This window comes from Macrobrachium nipponense, chromosome 37, assembly GCF_015104395.2.
Source record: "Macrobrachium nipponense isolate FS-2020 chromosome 37, ASM1510439v2, whole genome shotgun sequence".
In the NCBI taxonomy this organism is placed as follows: Eukaryota; Metazoa; Arthropoda; class Malacostraca; order Decapoda; family Palaemonidae; genus Macrobrachium; species Macrobrachium nipponense.
Window position 1 is genome coordinate 40,800,605 of NC_061097.1, and position 23,519 is coordinate 40,824,123.

Consider the following 23,519-nt stretch of genomic DNA (forward strand, 5'->3'; position numbering starts at 1 on the left):
GGATTATTTCGACAAGTAGACGGAGTCGCCATGGGATCCCCACTAGGGGTCCTCTTGCAAATATGTACATGGCCACCGTCGAAGAAAGGACCTTTAGAGAACATCTAAAACCTAGGATTTATGGGCGGTACATCGACGATATATTCGTCACAATAAAAGAGCCATGAAGATACCAAAAAACTAGCAGATGCTCTGAAAAGAAACTCAGTGCTCAACTTCACCACAGAGCACAGCCAGCAGAAGACTTTTGCCATTTCTTGATGTCCTGGTAAATAAACAACAAGAAGGACAGTTAAGACGACCGTTTATACGAAAGCAACGAACGCTGGGCGTTGCTTGAACGCACGCGGGGAGTGCACGGACGCATATAAAAAGTCTGTCGTGAGTGCGTATGTCAACAGAACCTTCACACACAGCGTCATCATGGAAAGAATATTACATAACGAACTCGACCGAATTCGCCAACTGCTGACAAACAACGGTATGCAGATCAAATTATCGAAGCAGCAATAAAAAAGAAAAAAAATGGACGAATTTTACCACCCAACACCATGGCGAAAAACGAGGAAAACTTGATTATTTACCATCGTGTACATTATGGGTCTGCATACAAGGAGGATGCTGCACACTACGCGGGATAATAAACAGAGGCGTAACCCCAAAAGCCCCTTACCATAAAATAAGCTCAGGATATATAGTAAGCCCACCCTTGTAGCAGCCTTAATAATGAAGAACAGCACCGCTCCGGGTGGACCGAAGGAGATGTGCACGAATGTAGTTTACAAATTACTTGTCCAGAGGAGGTGTGTAAACCTCACAGCCAAAACTACATCGGGCACACTACAACGACCCTTCGGAGACGTCTGCTGGCTCATAGAAATCAAGGGGCCAATCCATCAACATTACATAGATGTTCACGACAGGAAGCCATCTCTACAAGAGCTCATAGAAGGCACCCAGGTCGTACACAGAGAGACAACTACGGTCGCTCTTAATAACGGAAGCAGTGAGCATCGCTATTCAGAAGCCGACCTTGAACGTCCCAACAAGAATCGACCATATACTCCCCTCCGCAGGAGAAGGAATACCCAAGCCAACAGGGACCAGACAGCGCGCCCCAATCCACCGAGAACATCGCGCCCCTTAAGGCATGAAGAAGACCCAGCGTCACGAAAGTCAAGTAACATACCTTACTCAGGTCGCTGAGACCCCCCCCAAACACGAATCAGGCAACCGTTAACCAACGTAGACATTTGGACATTTTGGACATACACACACACACACACACACACACACACACACACTCAAATTTAAAATCACACATTTATGTATAACCAGAAATTATCTCTTGTACCTTTATGCATGCTATAAAAATATACATATATTTGTACTCCCGTATTTAGATTTTCTATATTCAATTTTCATTCCGTATGTAATTTTGTAATTTTTATCTAAAACCAACATGTAACATATTAAAGTTTAAACATACATTTTAAGGAAATCTAGCACATGGCATTGTATTTTGAATATTTATTTTAACCACTGTTTAAACTTTCACTCTTATTGTCGCAGTACATATGTCCTTATATTCTTTGTAACTAAACAACGCCCCTTAAGCTGTTAATCCCTAGACTAACCAGTACCCATACCTCGAGGTCATACCTCCCACACGATGAGATAAATAGGCCGAAAGGTCGATTGTAAGTCAGTAGTCGCTTGATAATGCCATAAGGCGAAACAGCTGTCGTGACAAAATTCAATAAATGGAAAGAAGGAAGTCTGCTATATTTCCCAGAAATTGACGAACGAGAAATCGGAAAAAAAACTTCGTCGGTATGAAGATACCTGCAAGAAACTTATTGATGCCACTAAAAGCAATTGCTTTTAACGAATATATATATATATATATATATATATATATATATATATATATATATATATATATATATATATATATCTCATCGACAACAGGAAGCCGACACACAGATGTACAAGCTGTCTTTATCCCAATGTTTCATAAACCTTTCACATAATCACATCATCACGGCTTTTAAAATGAAACATAAAATTCCTCGTGAAATTGTAAAACATAAAACAAAACAAAAATCAGGATTTGAAACAGCTCGAGAATTCTTATAAAAAATAAAATAAAAATATTCACGAGTATTAAAGTTAAAGGAACGAACAAATTTTATAAATTACATACACTTGTTAAAATGAAAGGCAACAAATGTCCAGTAAACTAAAAATGGAAATAAGAGTGAACAGAGCTACGGAACAAAAGATGAAGGACCGACCTAGATGAGTGACAGAGTTAGACTAAACGTAAACATAAATAAAAAACAACACAAGCCAAGACAAATACAGAGGGAAGGAGGACATACGTGTGCTTAACGATGGCACAAGGTGTTTTATAACAAGGCATGATCCGACCTCCAGCTTACTCGGGATGCGTTGTAAACATCTTATTCTTAACTTAACGTAAATTAAGATGTGCTTAAATCTACGGTCGAATAAATCCTTGCTTCACAAACGAATGTTAAAATAAATGTTACAATTCATTACAAATAATTTTTGTGTATTGTTTAACATGCACTTTATTTATTTTTTACATTTTCATTATAATAAACGAAACATAAATATACCATCCTAAAATTCATGCATTTTTAACTCAATGCAAAACACCTTTATTAGATCTTTCTAGGCTTTGCTACCTCCCTAACAAGAACAACTTATCGAGTAAACAAAAAGTGATTCTAGAATAAACAAAAAGTAATTCTAGAATAACAGTGTCTTGAGAGTTGGTGGTATGGCCTCAAATGCATTAGTTTTTATCGTCAATATGACTTTTACAAATTCTCGAGTGGTTCGTCATATACGAAATGTTCCGGGTTATGACGCCAGTTTTAATAGACATAATCAATCAATCAACTTACGCCTCATGATGAGAATCGATATGCACTTAAAGGAGTCTGCTGGTGGACCCCACACTGGAATAAAGACAGCTTATACACCTGTGTGCGTGTGTGTCCCTTTTCTTTTATTGCTTTTATTGATGATTACTGATATAGATTGACTCCTGACTCCTTACACACACACACACACACACACACACACATATATATATATATATATATATATATATATATATATATATATCCAAGAGAGGACGAAATTATTATCAACTAAAAAAATTCCCCTTTGGTTAACATATATGAAAATATATGAATTCCGAGGTAGAGCAAATTGAATATTGAAGGACATGTGTAGCTTAATGCATGTATATGAATCACTGTGATGTGATAAAAATCATACACACACACACACACAACACACACAGATATATATAGATATATATATATATATATATATATATATATATATATATATATATATATATATATATGAGATGGAGATAGATTTGTCTTACTGACAGGCCTATCTCCATCTCTTCACATGTGATATGCGAGAACTTTTGGGGCAGACAGACGGCAATGAAAATACTCTTAGAGAATGAAAAAATAGCAACAGGTGAGCTGAGTGGCGTTGTAACTCAAAATAAAAGTGGAAAAAACAGAACACTCATCAACAGCATCTTCAGGACAGGTGCTTAGGTGTTAGGGTGCAATAGCATGTGCTGCTGGTATCTAAACGATGATGAATTTGGAGCAGGTGGATAAAAAAAAAAAGTCCTATGTTCCATCATCACCACTATCATCGCCACTACTACTGCTACTGCTACTACGATGATGATGATGATGATGATTATTATTTTTTTTCTTTTTTGCTCTATCACAGTCCTCCAATTCGACTGGGTGGTATTTATAGTGAGGGGTTCCGGGTTGCATCCTGCCTCCTTAGGAGTCCATCACTTTTCTTACTATGTGCACCGTTTCTAGGATCCCACTCTTCTGCATGAGTTCTGGAGCTACTTCAGCCTCTAGTTTTTCTAGATTCCTTTTCAGGGATCTTGGGATCGTGCCTAGTGCTCCTATGATTATGGGTACAATTTCCACTGGCATATCCCATATCCTTCTTATTTCTATTTTCAGATCTTGATACTTATCCATTTTTTCCCTCTCTTTCTCTTCAACTCTGGTGTCCCATGGTATTGCGACATCAATGAGTGATACTTTCTTCTTGACTTTGTCACGTCTGGTCTATTGCACGTATCACCCTATCTGTTCTGATACCATAGTCCCAGAGGATCTTTGCCTGATCGTTTTCTATCACTCCCTCAGGTTGGTGCTCGTACCACTTATTACTGCAAAGTAGCTGATGTTTCTTGCACAAGCTCCAGTGGAGGGCTTTTGCCACTCAATCATGCCTCTTTTTGTACTGGTTCTGTGCAAGTGCCGGGCATTCGCTTGCTATGTGGTTTATGGTTTCATTTTTCGTATTGCACTTCCTACATATGGGAGAGATGTTATTTCCGTCTATCGTTCCTTGAACATATCTGGTTCTTAGGGCCTGATCTTGTTATCATTCCTTCAGTTTCCTTCTTTAGCTCTCCCCTCTGTAGCCATTGCCATGTGTCATCGCTGGCTAGTTCTTTAGTCTGTCTCATGTATTGTCCGTGCATTGGTTTGTTGTGCCAGTCCTCTGTTCTGTCTGTCATTCTCCTGTCTCTGTATATTTCTGGGTCTTCGTCTACTTTTATTAGTCCTTCTTCCCATGCACTCTTTAGCCACTCGTCTTTACTGGTTTTCAGATATTGCCCCAGTGCTCTGTTCTCGATGTTGACGCAGTCCTCTATACTTAGTAGTCCTCTCCCTCCTTCCTTTCCTGTTATGTATAGTCTGTCCGTATTTGCTCTTGGGTGTAGTGCTTTGTGTATTGTCATATGTTTCCTGGTTTTCTGATCTATGCTGTGGAGTTCTGCCTTTGTCCATTCCACTATTCCTGCACTGTATCTGATTACTGGCACTGCCCATGTGTTTATGGCTTTTATCATATTTCCAGCGTTGAGTTTTGACTCGAGTATCGCCTTGAGTCTCTGCATATATTCTTTCCTGATCGTGTCCTTCATCTCTTGGTGTTTTATATCCCCTCCTTCCATTATTCCCAGGTATTTGTATCCTGTCTCATCTATGTTTGATGTTGCTCCCATCTGGTAGCTTTATCCCTTCAGTTCTCGTTACTTTGCCTTTTTGTTTGTTGACTAAGGCGCATTTTTCTATTCCAAACTCCATCCTGATGTCTCCAGATACAATCCTTACAGTTTGGATTAGGGTGTCTATTTCCTCGATACTCTTACCATACAGCTTGATGTCGTCCATGAACATCAGATGGTTGATTCTGTTGCCTCTTTTCTTGAGTTGGTACCCGGCATTCATCTTCTGTAGTACTTTTGTCATGGGAATCATGGCTACTGCGAAGAGTAGTGGGGACAGTGAGTCGCCCTGGAAGATCCCTTTCCTGATATTAACCTCTGCTAGTCTTATTCCAGAGCTTGTAAGTATTGTATTCCAGTTGCGCATTGTATTTTTGAGGAAGCTGGTGGTGTTTTCCTCTGCCCCATATATTTTTAGGCATTCTATTAGCCATGTGTGTGGTATCAATTATTATTATTATTATTATTATTATTATTATTATTATTATTATTATTATTATTATTCCGAAAATGAAACCTATTCTTATGGAACCAGGTCACTGGGACCCATTGACTACAACTACTACTACTACAACTACTACTACCATCACCACTACTAATACAACTACTACCACCACCACCACCACCACTACAACTACTACTACTACTACTACTACAACTACTACTAGCACCACCACTACTACTACAACTACTACCACCACCACTACAACAACAACTACTACTACTACAACTACCACCACCACCACTACTACTACAACCACTACCACCACCACCAATGCTACAACAATTACTACTACAAACAACTACTACAACATACTACTAATAGTACCACCATACACTACTATTTACATAACTACTACACCTATACTATTAAAACTATTACTACAATACTACAACTATCTACCACCCCATCCACACTAGTACCACCACCACTACTACTACTACTATTACTATAACTACTACTATCACCTATACTATTACAACTATTACTACAACTACTACCACCACCACTACTACTACAACTATTTCCACTACTACTACTACTAGGGCAGCTTAAAATTGCGTCTGATCCCAAAATTAACGAACGTTAAGTGATGATAAATTACAAGACGATACAGACTTCGTTGACTCTCAACAACAGTTGTTTACCAAACATTTCAGCTGATGGTGTTGCTGTAAAATAACACTGTTTAAGAAATCTATTCTCACAAGCTGCGTTTTCGGGCTAAAATCTCGTCACGCTGTCATGACAGAAATATCACGGCTCCACCTGCCTCTAACTCAAACCTCTCTCTGCATTTCTCTCGAACTTAACAGAATAAAAGGGAATATAGAATTTAGGCCAAAGGCCAAGCACTGGGATCTATGAGGTCATTCAGCGCTGAAATTAATTATGAATGAATTACTATTAGGAGAGGGTGGAAAGTAAGATGGAAGAAAGAGAATATGAAAGGAGGTACAGTAAAAGATACGAAAGTGGTTGCAGCTAGGGGCCAAAGGCACGTCGCAAAGAACCTAACTAGTGTCTACAATGCACCGCATATGGTGCAATGACGGCACTAGCTATCAGTCCACTTCACGTGGTGCACTGTAGGCATTATTGCCTAAGGGTCTTTGCTGCGTCCCTTCGGCCCCTAGCTGCAACTACTTTCATTTCTTTTACTGTACCTCCGTTCATAATCTCTTTCTTCCATCTGACTTTCCAACCTCTCTAGCAGTACAACTTCGAGGTTTTCCTCCTGGTATACCTTTCAACCCTTATTACTGTCAATCTCCCTTTCAGAGCTAGTTCCTCGTTGGACAAGTGGTTTATGTGGTCGCCTACCGATTTGGTAGTCGCGAGTTCGACTCCCCACTCTACAATGTGAAATCAGAGGAATATATTCCTGGCGATTAGAAATTCATTTCTCGATATAATGCGGTTCGGATTCCACAATAAGCTGTAAGTCCCGTTGCTAGGTAACCAATCTGTTCCTAGCCACGTAAAAACATCTAATCCTTCGGACCAGCCCTAGGAGAGTTGTTAATCAGCTCAGTGGTCTGGTTAAACTAAGGTATACTTAACATTTCAGCGCTGAATGACCTTATAAGTCCCAGTGCTTGGCCTTTGGCCTCAATTCAATATTCTGTTCTTAAATGTTTATATTCACTGCGTCGTAAATTGAGCAGCCATTAAAAATGAAATGACTCCTGCCAACCATCCTCACTATTCACTACCCGGGCATTTACGACCCTGTCATTGGACCCATCCCAATATATTCTGTTCTTCGTTTCTCTCTCATATTCTATTCGTTATCCATCATCTCTTCTCCAACCAAGTCATGGTGTACCTCGTGTCCACGTACGAGAGAGAGAGAGAGAGAGAGAGAGAGAGAGAGAGAGAGAGAGAGAGAGAGAGAGAGAGAGAGAGTGTGTGTTTTGACAAAATAATTCGAAAATGGCTGGGCAAGTTTTGATCTTTAGTTAAAATCGATGAAGACATAATTAATCACAACTTGGCTACGAGGTTGATAATTCGTGGAGACTACAAGGTTTTTTTTATATGTCAGGTTATATCCTGCCTTCTGCACTTTCCAAATAATACTGCCAAACTAAAATATAGATATCTATTCATTAATTTAACCACAATCTTGTGTGCTTGTGTGTACGTGCATGTGTTTGTGGACAAGGTGCATGAATTTTGTGCCCTCTGCTCTTTCCAGCCATTGAGACATCTCTGTCCTTCAGGAACAACGACCTGATCTACATCATGCCTCGAGCATCTTCTCCACCCCCAATAATCTGACAGGTTCCACCCACTTCCCGCAATTTCCCACTGAAGACATTCCAACACACCCCCGCCCTCCTTATTCATGCCACCCACAAAAATAGCAGACCCTCGCTCAGACTTTTGTAAACTTGGCACCACTGCCAGAGCGCCAAGTGCATGGGGGGGGGGGGGGGGGGGTGAATGGAAGGTGGGGAGTTGGGGGTGCGAGACAGGGGGTCTTCGACCCTCGACCCTCTACGCCTAATTGCGAGTGATATCTAAAAAGAGGGTGTTTACTTGAGGTCGAGAGCAGGAAGTCTCTTCTCTTCAAGTCAGGACTGAGTTTGGCTAATGGAAAAGATGGGTAGATGCGATGAAGTGAAGAGGTAAAAAGGTTACCTCAGATTAAGGTTGATTTGGGCGTTTGGGTGGTAAAAACAAGGGTTGAGCGCGATGAATTGAGAAAATAAATGGTTAATTCATATCAAAGTGGAAGTGGTTTTGATGAAACATGTCTCGGTGCAATAAAATAATTAAATAAGTGGTAACTTCAGTCCAGGATAGATTTAATCAGGAACATGATTGGGAGTTTAATGACTTAAAAAAGAAAAAAATTATTTAGGTAGTCAAAACATCAATAAGATAAAAACAAATGTCGTTGCTTCAAATCAGCTGTAAATTTTAGGCAGTGAAAACGAAAGCAGGTGTTATAAAATGAAGAGTGACAGGTTCACTTAGGTAAAGACTGATGTGGATAGTGGCATAAAAACTTAATGGACGAAGATAAAGAAATGGTTGCTTCAGGATAATGCTGATTCATGGAGTAGACAAAATAAAAAGAAAGAACAACACTCCGTTATCTGCCCCTCCCCCAAATCAGTGTTGTAAATTTGAGTCAATGGAAACGAAAGGCAGGTTTTATCAAAATGAAGAGTGACAGGTTCACTCAGGTCAAAGACTGATGTGGATTGTGGCATAAAAATTGAATGAGCAAGGATAAAGAAATGGTTACTTCAGGTCACTGTTGATTCAGGAAGTTGATAAAAAAATCTTTAAAATTATGATTTCTACTCTGTTATTCGCTCTCCTCTCCTCTCTTTCCTTCTATAATAGTTTTCTTCGAGACTGGGCTAAATATGGACATGAAATTGCTCTGCACATTGACATACACAATTAAAAAGAATAATTAATAAATCCTGAACTGAGGCAATGCAAATGACTTTGTTTTATGCAATGACAAATGGGATGGGCTAGATTAAATAGTGGGGAAACACCAAGGCTAGCCAAGTTAAATATAGATCGCCTCTTGAAATATAAATGACCACAGAAAACGTGAAAAGGAACCGCTCAAAGAATTCTGGTGTTTGGACTCTGCATTTTACACGCAATAAATCAATGACCTCAGTTCATAAACCGCGAGTTATTAATCGTATCCTAATGACCGGTTATGTATATACGTATAATCCTGGATGAAATAAGGATTATGGTCACGAAAACAGGATTTTAAAAATGGAACAATCTTCTGACAGTCCTCACTGAATCATGGTCGTGATCCTAATAAATGTTCAGATTCTTAAGAATGGGTTCTGGGTCAAGAGATCAAAGACAAATTGCCAAATCCTTTGGAACAGGCTCAGGTTACGGATGTTAAAATTAACTTTGCAAATCCTTCCAGATAGTTTAAGTTTTCAAACCTTTCCAGACAAGATTTAGTTCACGATCTCAAAACTAAGTTTACAAACCCTCCCAGGTAAGCTCTGGTTTTGAATCTTGAAACTGTTTTCAAATCCTTCCAAATAAGCTCTGGTTCAGTGTCTCAAAACTACTAAGTTTTCAAATCCTTCCAGATATGCTTTGGTTCAGTTTCTTCAAACTAAGCGTTCAAACTTTTCCAAACAAGCTCTGGTTCAAGATCACAAAATTAATTTTTATCCTTCCCGATGGACTCAGGTTAAGGATCTTGACACTAAGTTCTCAAATCCTTCCAGATAGGCTCTGGTGTATGCTCTCAAAAACAAGCTGTCTGGTCCTTCTGGCCTAATTCAGGACTTTAACCTGAGACAGAAGTTTTCAAATCCTTCTGGATGGGCTTATGATCAGGACCCCAAAAAAGGAACTCCGGAATCTTTCTCGAAAGGCTCAAGGTCAGAAATTCGAAAGCAGGTTTTCAAATTCTTTCAAACAGGTTCTGGTTCAGGGTCTGAAAAACAACTTAGATAATTCCGGATTTACGCTGGAACTGGATCTCAACAGCAAATTTTCAGATCCCTCTGGACTGGCTCTGGATCGTGACCAGACAACCAAATTTCCAGATCCTTCCACATGTTCCCAGATTAGGATCTTTAAAACAAGTTTTCATATCCTCATGACTGATGATCATGATCTAAAACACATAATTTGAAAGTGATGATCATTTGGCAATCAAAATAGGTTCAGGATGATAAAAGAATAAAAAAAATGCGCCAAAGTTTCTTCGACGAAATCGAGTCTTCTGTATATACAGTGTATAGTGCTGTATGAAACTCTCAGCGGGCTGTGGCGGCCTGTGTCGTTGCGGTACCGTACGCAAGATCATGTCTAGCTTTAACCTTAAACAAAATAAAAACTACCTAAGCTAGAGGGCTGCAATTTGGTATGTTTGGTGATTGGAGGGTGGATAATCCGCTTACCAATTTGCAGCCCTCTAGCCATAGTAGTTTTGAAGATCTGAGGGGGGACAGAAAAAGTGCGGACGGACAGACAGAACCATCACAAAAGTTTTCTTTTACAGAAAACAAAAAACATGATTGAGCGTTACGGCAAAAGACACCTTCCCACTCAAATCCCCTTTAGATGCAAAATGCAGTTTAAAAGACAACATTCTGTCGGTTCTTCCCAAGACTATGAAAAAGTAGGAAGGAAGAAGACTGGGGCTTTCCTCCGGTAACAGCAGTGGACTAGCCTCCTATGAGAAGGATGGTTAAAAAGTATATCTTAGTTTTACCAAACCACTGAGGTGAGTAACAGCTCTCCTAGGGATGGCCCGAAGGATTAAATATTTTTTACGTGGCTACAGGACCTACAGCTTATTGTGGGATCCGAACCACATTATATCAAGGAATGATTTTCTATCACCAGAAATAAATTCCTCTGATTCCGCGTTGACAGAGCGCAGAATCGAACTATGGACCATCAGATTGGTAGACGAGCACGACAACCACCCGTTCAGCGAGGAACTAGGATGGTGACCACGGTTGTACTGAGACAGCAAAACAAAAGTAAAACATATATCTCTTAATTTGATCGTCTGGAGGGGGTCACCCAATCAATCTCTCTAAAAGATACAGGAAAAGTCACTGATTAAAACTAACTTGAGAAAAAGAAACTTTAAAAACAAGTAAAAACTGGGCAGAAGTTTCTTTGGCGCAATCGAGCTTTCTGTACAGTTGATAATGATCAAGGCCACCGAAAATCACTCTCCGAGGCCTATGGAACTTTAACCATGGCCCGGTGGTGGCCTGTCCTATATAGTTGCCAGATGCACGGTCATGGCTAATTTTAACCTTAAATAAAATAAAAACTACTGAGGCTAGAGGGCTGCAATTTGGTATGTTTGATGATTGAGCAACACACCAATTTGCAACCCTCTAGCCTCAGTGGGTTTTAAGATCTGAGGGCAGACAGATAAAGCCATCTCAATAGTTTTCTTTTACAGAAAACTAATAACAGGTTAAAAAAATTTCTAATTGAATTGAAGGGTTCAAGAGTGAGGCGTTACACGTTCATTGAAAGACAGCAAGCAGGTATGCCCCACCATTTCTTCTGTTACTGTACTTCATTTCTTCCTCTGCTTTTATTCAGCTACATAATGGTTTTTTGCTTCAACACCAAAGACAGCAAATGCAAAGGAATTTTTTAGTTTTATGAATAAATGTCAAGATTTAACTTGCCAGTATTCAGCTAAAGTACTCCTCGGTACTCTGTAATGGAGTACTATAGAGTCCTGGTTTTATCATTTAGTCTAATTTATTAAGCAAAGGCACTCCTCTGTACTCTGTATCTTGTTCTTATCCTTCAGTCTAATTCATTAAGCTAAAGTACTCCTCGATACTCTGTACTGGAGTATAGAGTCCTGGTGTTATCATTTAATCTAATTCATTAAGCAAAAGTATTCCTCTGTACTCTGTACCTTGGTTTTATCATTCAGACTAATATTCATTAAGCTACAGTACTCCTCTGTACTCTGTACTGGGGTACAAATTCACTAAGCTAAAGTATTCCTCTGTACTCTAATTAATTAAACTAAAGTACTCTGTATTCGCTACTGGAGTACAGAGTCCTGGTTTTATCATTCAGTCTAATTCACTAAGCTAAAGTACTTTCTCTGTACTCTGTACTGAAGTACAGAGTCCTGATTTTACCACTCAGTCTAATTCATTAAGCAAAAGTACTCTTCTGTACTCTGTAAGGGAGTGCAGAACCTAGTCCTCTGTACTCTATACAGGAATGCAGAGCCTGGTCCTCTGTATTCTGTACGGGAGTGCAGTCCTGATTTTACCATTCAGTCTGATTCGTCTATTTGTCATCTAAAACTGGCTAACCAACTTGATCGAAAACAGACCTGAAATGGAAGGCCTGACCCACTGTCAGTTTTTCAACGTGTCGGCGTCAATTACCTAGATGTTGTGACGCCAGCTTTAGTAGCCATAAATCCATCAATCAATCTGAATAAGCGAGTCAATTAATTAAGTATTTATGTACTGAATCGACATTGCAAGACGAAATGAAAGAATGTACTTGTAATTAATTTTGTAAGTTTTAAAACACAGAAAGGAGAACGTTCAACTAGATTAATTGGGTTTTAAGAATGTTTTGAAATACAGAAAGAATACTTGTAAGACGTAACCGTAAACTCTTATATAAAAAACCAAATTATATAGCCGCTCTCTTTAAGTTTTGAATAATTTGTCCTTTACGAATAAAAGACGGAATATCTCGGTGAAGTGTCACGTATAAAAAGTAGATTAAAACCCATCACAGAATTTTACGAACTCCGTGCATCTAAAACGATGTGAACTAGCAAGGTTAAAAATCTATGGCATACCAAAAACCTGAAACTGCTATAGGCATAATATAACTTTCAATTTACAATTTCAAATTACAGTGCCCATATAGCCAACATGTCATTCACGATTACCCACTATTTCTAGATAGATTTCTACCGAAATCATTTAAAAATTCAAACAGAAATCCAAATACGCTTCTTGCTCACAGCCAGCTCCAGATTCGTCCCAGAGAAAAAAAAATGCGTTCAGCGCTTTAACTAAATTAGCAGTTACTCAAGATTATTTCTTTGACTTACCAACAGGCTCCTTCTCCTCCCCAATGTGTTTATAACGAGGTTGGTATACGTTGTCGTGATGGAGGCTCCCTTGGGTATGAACACAGTACTCCGAACAGTGGCTCGCATGGTCCTGTCAAAGATGTTCTCGGTGTTTGGAGAACAGTCATGGGCCATCATGGCTACCTTGGGGAACACCCCCTCGACGGACTGCCCATTGTGATTCGTTTCAAAGCTATTCGTAGTCAGGATGCCACAAATCCTGTAGATCTCAGCTGATTCTACGCCTTTAAAGCTCATGCAGTTCCTGAAGCAGAAGAACTATAGTTAAAATTACGGGGAATCGTTAAGTATATCTTAGTTTAGGGCTGGCCCGAAGGATTAGATATTTTTACGTGACTAGGAACCAATTGGTTACCTAGCAACGGACCTACATCTTATTGTGGGATCCGAACCACATTGTATCGAGAAATGAATTTATATCACAAGAAATAAATTCCTCTGGTTCCGCGTTGGCAGAGCCGAGAATCGAACTTCGGACCACCAGGTTGGTAGTCGAGCGCGAAATGCACTCGGCCAACGTGGAACTGTTACAGGGAATTGTGCAGGCACGAAGACTTATAGAAATGAGATGCAACATATTACCAAGCGATGACTTTGTAATTTTTACTTCAGAATAACTTTGATGATTATGAATGTGGCATCTCCTAAGAAACTTCTAATGATATCAAAGTTCCTTCCAGATGAACTTCTGAATATAATTTACTACCATTTTAATAGAAATCCTCAGATCACCTCTTGCTAGGAGATATACTAATATAGAGAAATATCCTTGAGGAAAATATTTTGAGAACCAGTTGGAGGTAATTTTTTGAGATTCTCTTAACATCAGACTCTACGAAGACTGACATCCTGTACTTAACTTTGGAACTTAAGAAGTATCTAGGATCATCTTAAGATAGATAACATTTGTGTCCTTAAGTAAGATTATGGTCTATTTTGGATTTCAATCCTAGGAACTGCTTTCTCCAGAAACCCTGGATAACTATTTCATGGGTATCTAAGAAACACTTTCATATGAGGAATAACAGCTATTACAACAAAGATAAAGAGATAATAATATACATTATTTTTTTAAAAAGTCTCTAAATCATTCACACACTCTGAATATTCAAAACTGAGCACATTGATAGGTTTGTTTATTTGTTTGTATGGTGTTTTTACGTTGCATGGAACCAGTGGTTATTCAGCAACGGGACCAACGGCTTTACGTGACTTCCGAACCACGTCGAGAGTGAACTTCTATCACATGAAATATACATCTCTAACTCCTCAGTGGAATACCCGAGAATCAAACTCCCGACCACCGAGGTGGCAGGCCAAGACCATACCGATCACACCACTGAGGCGCTTAGCACATTGATAGGTTCACAGGTTCAGTGAAGATAAATAAGTAGGTCTACTTACTTCAGATAACTGATAATGTTCAATTCGACTCTTCGCTTCCAATCTGCAGTCATGAATTCCATGCTGTCTTGTAGGCCACTGATCACCTTCCACTTTTTAGGATCAGTATATTTCGTCAAAAGGCATCTTAGGGGGAGTATGCATTCGTAGGCAGGGTCAGGTTGCGTGACGTCCATTATATAAGTCAGCTTCTTTGCTTTCGAAAGCACCTTGCACTCTGTCTGTTTTGGGAGAAAAAAAAATAATGCAATTAGGCCAAACTATCACAGAAATCCACACTAGCAAAGTTACGTGTCATACGGGGAGGGTATAAAGGAACAGGATGGAGGCTATTAAAAAAATCAATCCAAAGTGCTGAGAATTATAAAACTGAATCATCCAATGACATCAGGTAAGGCTTCTTTGGCTCTGTCACCCTAGAACCAAAAGGGCACATCCAAAGTTTCCTCAAGTTAGTAGAAAAAGTAAGGAAAAATGGACGCATGCTGCGGGGCTGGTCAGCAAAGGACTTTCTGGAACAGAGAGATGTATCGCACACATTATATATTTTTATGTCAAAAGAGGCAAGTTGCAGATTTGAAGGTCATGGGGAATGATCTCTGCGCCCTCTTAAACAGGGTGGCAGCAGACGATCCACAATAACTCGGAGAATAAATATTCAATTCATTAACCTCATGGAAGACGGAACTTTCGCAGCTTGTCGAGCAGAGCGGGAAGTTACATTTGGAACAAGAGTAGGCGCCAGTGACCGTCCTGTGGCACCCCAAGCACAGGGGAACCGACATATTTTTTGGTCCTACGGCTACAGGGACTTCTCTCATGATGACTTCGCCGGGTTTTATGTCACGAGTGGCCACACAGTACCTTGGAAATAATTTCTTCTAAAATACCAGAGCTAAACGTGTGGACAGATCTATTCTGAAAGGAAATTAGTCTCTGATGACAGCAGTGTTCTTAACCAATACATAAAAATAATCAGCTAAATGACAGTGACGGCTACATGATCACTGCGAGAGGTTAAGAGGACCACCATGAAAAGGGCGGGTCATATAAAAATTAATATAAAATAAGCCAGGTTACACAGAAATGGCTTTCCTCCATCTCTGTCGAACCTATCCATGTGGCTACATTGTGACGTGAACTTACTTGACCTCTCTCCTTTCCTGACAAAACTGAATCACCGGTTTGTATTCATGACACCAAGCCGTTGGCTTTTGCTCTTTCTATACATATTGCTTTGGTTGCTGCTTTGATGAGCTGTGCGCTCTTCTTTACCAGCCTTGTGAATCACATTATGCTTTGCATTTCTGCAGCAAATGCAGAGATTTTTTGACTCTAAAATCAGGAAAACTTTGGTGCCTTCCTCAAGTCCAGGGTCCTTAGATTTAAATTTGATAACATGACTTCCTAAGTAAAAATACATTAATCATTCTAGACCTTTTATTTATATACTTCCAAGTGTGAACATGCCACATTTGAGTGGCAAAAATATTCTCGTTTCTTAAACCGTCTATAATCTCAAGTTTGTTTTTGAAGCAAAAGAATTTATAAACTTACAGATTTTGCTGGCATGTTGTACATCATCGTAATAACTGAATTTTACTATTTCCATTATCATAAATTTTGCGTGATATATAGAGGGCACTTCATAAGATTAAGTAGGCGAAGAAGCCTGGATTGACACAATTTTCACTGACGTTTTGACTCAGGTAAAGTAGGTAATAAACATAAAATCCTAATTCTTAAGAAAGGAATAGTTTTAATATGGAATAAACATTCCTTGACGGCAATGTATTATAAGCTTTTTGCATTATTGATCATTTTTCACCTCGGAAAAACCGCTGAATTTACTGCTCACCTCCCATACACAGGATGAACTTCAATGACATAGGGGATACAGGAAGCCTTGTGAAGCTTCCAAGCCTTTTTCTGGCACTCCTTGGAACAGTAGAAGGAAGCGTGGCAGGACGAGCAGGACTGCTTCGCAGGCACCTGGCACACTTCGCACGGGTTGAGTTCCATCCTTGAGATCCTGTCGAGGAAGACGAAGAGTTACAAGGAGTTACAAAGATTAGGATGTCTCAAAGGCTTGTTAGTCCATCCGAGGAGACATCATGTGCTCACTTATCTCTAGGAGCAGGTTTCACTGCTCATTCACAGTGTCCTAATGATTTTGTCTAGCTTTCTTTTAAATTCTTCCACACTGTAAGAGGATATATAACAGCAGGTGCTTTGATTTCTGAATTTATAACAGACGACATACCATCCAGCTACGAAACGTTACCCCTGTCTAAGATACAGGTGCGAGTGGCTGTTCTGGAATACTTATCATAAACAGAAGTCTTGACCTGATCCTTTTCCATATACCCTAATTTTATATGATAACACATGACCATAAAACTCCGCAGAAGTCATTCTTAAACTTAAATGTTCACGATTCTGACAACACTTAAAACGAAGTCGGTCAACAGTGAAAAAACTCCAGTATTTGATAAATCTTGGAAAGACACAAGAATTTTTGGAATACACCGACAACCATACTGAGAAATCTCGCTCCGCCCAAGTGTTTGAACTGCAATACGCTCCCAGATATAATAATCTAGATAGGATGATGTTCATTTCCCAGAAATCATTTGCCAGCTATTCTGATGCATCAGTCATTTTGCCATATGGGTAAGTGCAGTATATCTAGAGAAGTAAGCATTGAAGACTTTCTACAGGCCGGTAGTGATGTATGAAGCGACATCCAACAACGCTTTTAATTATATAAGTCATCTTCCCAGGCTTGAGTGTATCATGTCATTGAAAATTGTCCACTTTCGTTACAGATCAGGCAGACATATAACGTTACCACAGCTTTAGACTTGCTAGTAAGCAGAACCGATTATGATGTAGTATGTAAAATTGTACATAAGCTTCTTTCCTTGTATTGAATGTAACACGTTATTATAATGTGTAAAATGTAATTACAGGAACTTGTTGATAGCGTATAGTTAAATTGGTTTTGTTTTAGTTTTAGTACAATATATGTGTAATTGAAATTCATTTAGTTTGTATAAGAGATTGTACAAAATCTACTGTACTTAATTTTGTAATTTGGACCAAATACTCTTTTGTAAAATTCATATTATTTTGTATTGTGGTCAATAAAAATATCTATCTATCTATCAATCTATGTATAGTATTCGTCAATGGCTGATATATGGAATATGTATACTCGTTGGTTATGTGCCAAGCTTCAACTGTACACGTAATTACGAATGTATATGTATTATATACATATAATACACATACATCCGTATATGTATTATATATATCTACATACATACACATAATGTCTTAGTAAAGACGAAAGCGCTTGGATTTATACCTATCATTTTCCTGTGGTATTCGCTTATTTAATGAAGTCACGTGCATCTACTGTGATTTATTAAACGTGCATATATATATTATATTATATTAATATATTATATATAATATATATTAGATATATATATATATATATCTATATATATAATTATATATATATATATATATTATATATATGGTAAATATATATATATATATGTGTATATATATATATATATATATATATATATATATATATATATATATATATATGAACAAAGTTACAGCCACGATGAAAAAAAGAAACAATTGAGATGCTAGGTACTTTCGTCTTGTTTACCAAGTACTTAGCATCTGAAGCGTTTCATTTTTCCTTCGCGGCTGTAACTTTGTTCTTATAAACATCACGTTTTTACATATATAAAACATTTATATGTATATACATACCTATATGTACACACACACACACACACACACAATATATATATATGTATCTATATATTATATATTATAGTATTATATTATATATGTATATATCATATATATATATATGTATAATCTACCGTCGTCCCATTACCCTTACTCGGTGGCTCGTCTACTTCTGTCACATCAGTTCTCCCTCGTAGTCTCTCGAGGAACAACATTCTTCAGAGGACTACGATTAGCTGCTCTCGGTCTTTGGCTTTCACAGTAGTTTTTCCTCCTCCTTCTCCTCCCTATTCCTCCTACTCCAGCTATGCTTGGATTTCCTGTCCTCATTCTCATTCTGCTCTTTGCTGTGTTCTTTGGCCATTGGATTTTCTATTTTCACTCTCTCTCTCTCTCTCTCTTTTCACTTCTTGCTGTATTCTTGTGCCACAGAATTCTGCATTTTGCTCTACGTTTTCTTATATATTGAATATCAGTCTCTCTCTCTCTCTCTCTCTCTTGCAGAATAAACTAGTATCCCTGTTTCTTCCTCTCCACTTCTTGGGACATTCTTGTATCACCAAACATCTCTCTCTCTCTCTCTCTCTCCTCTTCTCCTTCTTCTTCTAAAGCTACGCCACTTATGTCTATTTTCTTTTCATTAAGCTCATAATTATCAGACCCCTAAATCTCCCACAGCTAAGTAAAGCAGATGGAACCATTCATTACTGATCATTTATATCCATAACCTTCATTAGCCTACATATCTTACGCTTAAGCGGATCAGACGGTCTTCAGAATTTGTGCAATCTGCGATTAATCTCTGACGTAAGACACTGAATTTAGAACAAAATTGAATGTGGAATTGAGGACAAAGGCCAAGCGCTGGGACCTAAGAGGTTATTCAGCGCTGAAGGGGATATCGACTTTTAGAAGGTTTGAAAGACGTAACAGGAGGAAAACCTCAAAGCAGTAACACTTTGAAACACTTGCTAGAGGGAGGTGGAAAGTCATATGGAACGAAGGGAAATATGAATGGAGGTACGGTAAAAGAAATGAAAAGAGGTTGCAGCTATAGGGCCTAAGGGGCGCTGCAAAGACCCTTAAGTAATGCCTACAGTGTGCTGTGTAAGGCGTACTGACGGCATTAACGCCCCCTTCGGGGGACGCTGAATATAACGTCCCATAACTATCAAAAGTGAATGACTATATTGTCATTCATTTTCTAAACCAGCTGTCGTCTCTTTCTATATTTAAACTGCAATGACATCAATCATTTTACCCTTCTCACTCACTCTGCAATGCTCCTGTTTATTACCAAGTCTCACTCTCTCTCTCTCTCTCTCTCCATCTTTCATGGGGTCCCTATGTCACTAGATATCTACATTTTCTTTTTCTGTCTTTTCCATTTGCAGTTATGTTAATATGGTAATGCGTTACCAATTATTCTTATCTGTGTCCCTCTTCCTTCTGCAATGCTCCTTGTATTGTAAATTATCGTTAGACTCTCTTTCTCTCTCTTGTTTGAAAAGTTTTTCATAGTCTAATATCCTGTAAATGTTAACTCTCTCTCTCTCTCTCTCTCTCTCTCTCTCTCATCTCTATCTCTCTCTCTCTCTCTCATCCATAAAAAATTATATATATATCTATATATATATATATATATATATATATATATACTTTAACTGATAACTCTCTCTCTCTCGCTCTCTCTCTCTCTCTCTCTCTCTCTATCTCTCTCTCTTCAGCAGTTCATACCGATACTACCAATTACTATACTCCACAGAGTTACTTCGACTTGTCCAGTGTTGTAGCTAATAAAATTGGCATAAGTAAAGTTGTTCTATATAATATATACTCATATATATATATAGATATATTTATATATATAAACGTGTACGTATGTATACACACAAGTACGTTGTGTATTTTGACCGTCGGCTAAGACTAATAACACTAATTTCCTGTCGTTATTGTTAAGTGACGAAACCAATAAGAAAACAAACGTGAATAGGCAACAATTAATCTGCAACTATAATTACCTTTGGCTGTGCTCATGTCTAGCTTCCGAACTGCTTACATACACAACTAACAGCCCTTAGTGGCGGCTGCGTCTAGACTGATTAGACGGGACAATCATTTACTAGAAAACACCACGCATCCCTTGTATGGCTAACTGTGGACAGCGCTGCTGAAGGGTGCCGAATGGTTGATTTAGCTTCCAAGAGGCGCTTGATGCTTTTCTATACAAATCATAATCACTTTAACCCGTGGATGGTTTATCACACATTACCGCAGGTGAAAAATAAAGAGAAGGGGTGTACGTAGTAGGTTCTGACCGGTTTCGATTTGATTTCCAAGCCATTGACGATGGAAATATGGCCAAAAACGGCCTGTCTATATTTCACCTGTAGTAATGTGTGATGTATATATATAATATATATATATATATATATATATTGTATATATATATATAATATATTACTATATATAGATATTATTTTTATGGGACAAAATCAATCACTTGGTAAAAACAGACAAGAATCCTAACCACAGGTAATTTGTAGGTTATTAACTACCAGATCGAAGGCAGATGCAAAGTCTTAGAAAAGGAAGTACTAGAAAGATGACAATCACTAAGATACAGATATAAAAAATTACAGAGACTAACTCAGCGCAGAAATGAAAGTACCAAAATGAAGACAAGTGGTAAGAAATGAAAACATCAGGACAATAAAACATCAGGCCTACAACAAACACTGAGCTGAAGTGCTATTTAAAAAAAATGTGTGTGCTATGTCGTAGAGATAGTTACCATGGTAACAACTAGCTCTACGTTGTAAAGTGGAACTCCCAGGACGACAAGAACCAAATTATAGGAATTATTATTATTATTATTATTATTATTATTATTATTATTACTATTATTATTGGAATATATGAAACCTTTTCACAAGGAACAAGCACACCAAAGGGGTCCTTGACTTGAAATACAAATTTCCAAAGAATGCTGGTTTCATCCTCCCACCGCAGACCCCACATTGTAACAGTAGCTGATCATGATACAGAGCCAGTGATTTTTCATCGCCCTGGGGGAGATGCGACCCTGCGACATCTGGGTGGCATGTCACGACACTAACCACTATACCAACGGTCCAGTTGTATGGAAGTGTCGAGATGCTGCAAGCTTCAGGTTGTAGAAATCAACGCATCAGATGATAAGCTGTAGAAATCACGGAACCCAGAGGATGACCTAGACCTGAAGGCAGGAAGGAATGTGGAGTTTAAGCCAAAGGCCAAGCACTGGGACCTATGAGGTCATTCTGAGCTGGAAGGGAAATTGGGGGTAGGTATAGGTTTGAAAGGTGTAACAGGAGGAAAACCTCAAAGCAGTTGCACTATGAATCAATTGTTGGGAGAGGGTGGACAGCAAGAAGACCTACAGCTTATTGTGGGATCCGAACCACATTATATTGAGAAATGAATTTCTAATCACAAGAAATCAATTCCTCTGATTCCACGTCGGCAGAGCGGATAATCGAACTTCGGGCTACCGAATCGGTAGGCGAACGCGTCACCCACTCCTCCAACGAGGAACTGATAGCAAGAAGAAATAATATGAATGGAGGTAGAGTAAAAGGAATGAAAGGGGCTGCAGCTAGGGGCCCAAGGGACGCCGGAGAGAACCTTTAGTGATGCCTACAGTTGGACCTGAGGGGAACTCCGTCAGAAGTGAACAGAGGGGAACTTTACTCTGTTTTTTTCCATTTGTCCACCCTCCTGTGGTGTTTACGTATGGTAACGCTGCGCCCTGGGCTTTACATAGTTACGCTTTGTGTAAGTTTTAGGTAAATAAAAGGATATCTGGGTGTACATTTGCAACTGAAAGGAGTTTTGATAATTTACTGTATGCGAATTACACTGCTAATATTCGAAATATGATATTGTTATTATTGTTAAATGTAAGCTGAATGTAACTATCTAAAGCCAGGGACGCAGTATTACCATGCGCACACACCACAGGCGGGTGGACAGATGGAAAAAAAACAGAGTATAGTCTCAGGAACCTGACGCAGAAATTGGATGACAATGATGTTCAAATTGATGCTCTAATGAAATGAGATAGCGTGCACCTGCAACCAGCAGTTTTGGCCTTTTTCCCACTTCATTTTCTAGGTTTAGAAACCTTGACTAAGGAAGCGAGAATCTATTGAGACGAATATAAATTGCTTGGAGATTTAAGATGAAGAAAATTCTTGGGGTTTCTCGTGATTTTTACGCTGAGGAAACTCCCCCAACCCTCTTTTTTTTTCTCCTTTTGGCTTGGTCGTCTTGGAGGCCATTACTTATGGAGAATATATGTCTTAAATGTTATATTGTTTAATGACAGAATGATTCTTCTACTTTATTTTTCCCTTTATGTCGATGGGATTATTTCTGGGTTGGTTAATAATACCCGCACTTGTGGCTTAAAAATAACACTGCTCACTTCTTTCTATTTTTCCGCAAATGCTTCGCCGTTCATTACTTGGGTTCAAATTTGTCCCTTAAGAACAATTCGCAAAATGTACTAGACGAAAAACGAATAGAGATTTCAGAGGTCTGTTTAGATCCTGCGCGGTTCTATCTAGCTGGTTAGACTCTAAAATGAGAGCCGCTCAGTTGAACTGAGTTCAGCTTGAAGCCCGCGCTCATGTGGTAGACTGTCAAACTGTTACTGTTTGATCTAGACTGTCCGACTGTTTGATCTAGACTGTCGAACTGTTACCGTTGGATCTAGACTGTCCGACTGTTTGATCTAGACTGTCCGACTGTTTGATCTAGACTATCGAACTGTTACTGGTTGATCTAGACTGTCAAACTGTTACTGTTTGATCTAGACTGTCCGACTGTTTGATCTAGACTATCGAACTGTTACTGGTTGATCTAGACTGTCAAACTGTTACTGTTTGATCTAGACTGTCCGACTGTTTGATTTAGACTGTCGAACTGTTACCATATGACCCAAGGCCAACAAGTATGACCTAGACTGTCGAACTGTTACCGTTTGACCTATACTGTCGAAATGCTACGGTTTGATCTAGACTGTCAAACTGCTACTGTTTGATCTAGAA

At 38.8% G+C, this 23,519-nt stretch overlaps 1 protein-coding gene across 1 annotated transcript in view; it reads right to left on the minus strand.

Annotated features, from left to right (window-relative positions):
* Positions 1-23,519, minus strand: part of LOC135209352 (uncharacterized) — a 95,315-nt gene that overhangs the window by 68,827 nt on the left and 2,969 nt on the right. The window contains exons 2-5 of the mRNA XM_064242050.1: positions 16,508-16,681; positions 15,321-15,513; positions 14,650-14,870; positions 13,204-13,489 (exon numbers count right to left, since the gene is read on the minus strand). Of these exons, the coding sequence (XP_064098120.1) occupies positions 13,204-13,489; positions 14,650-14,870; positions 15,321-15,513; positions 16,508-16,681 (874 nt within the window). The remainder of the gene's footprint in view (positions 1-13,203; positions 13,490-14,649; positions 14,871-15,320; positions 15,514-16,507; positions 16,682-23,519) is intronic.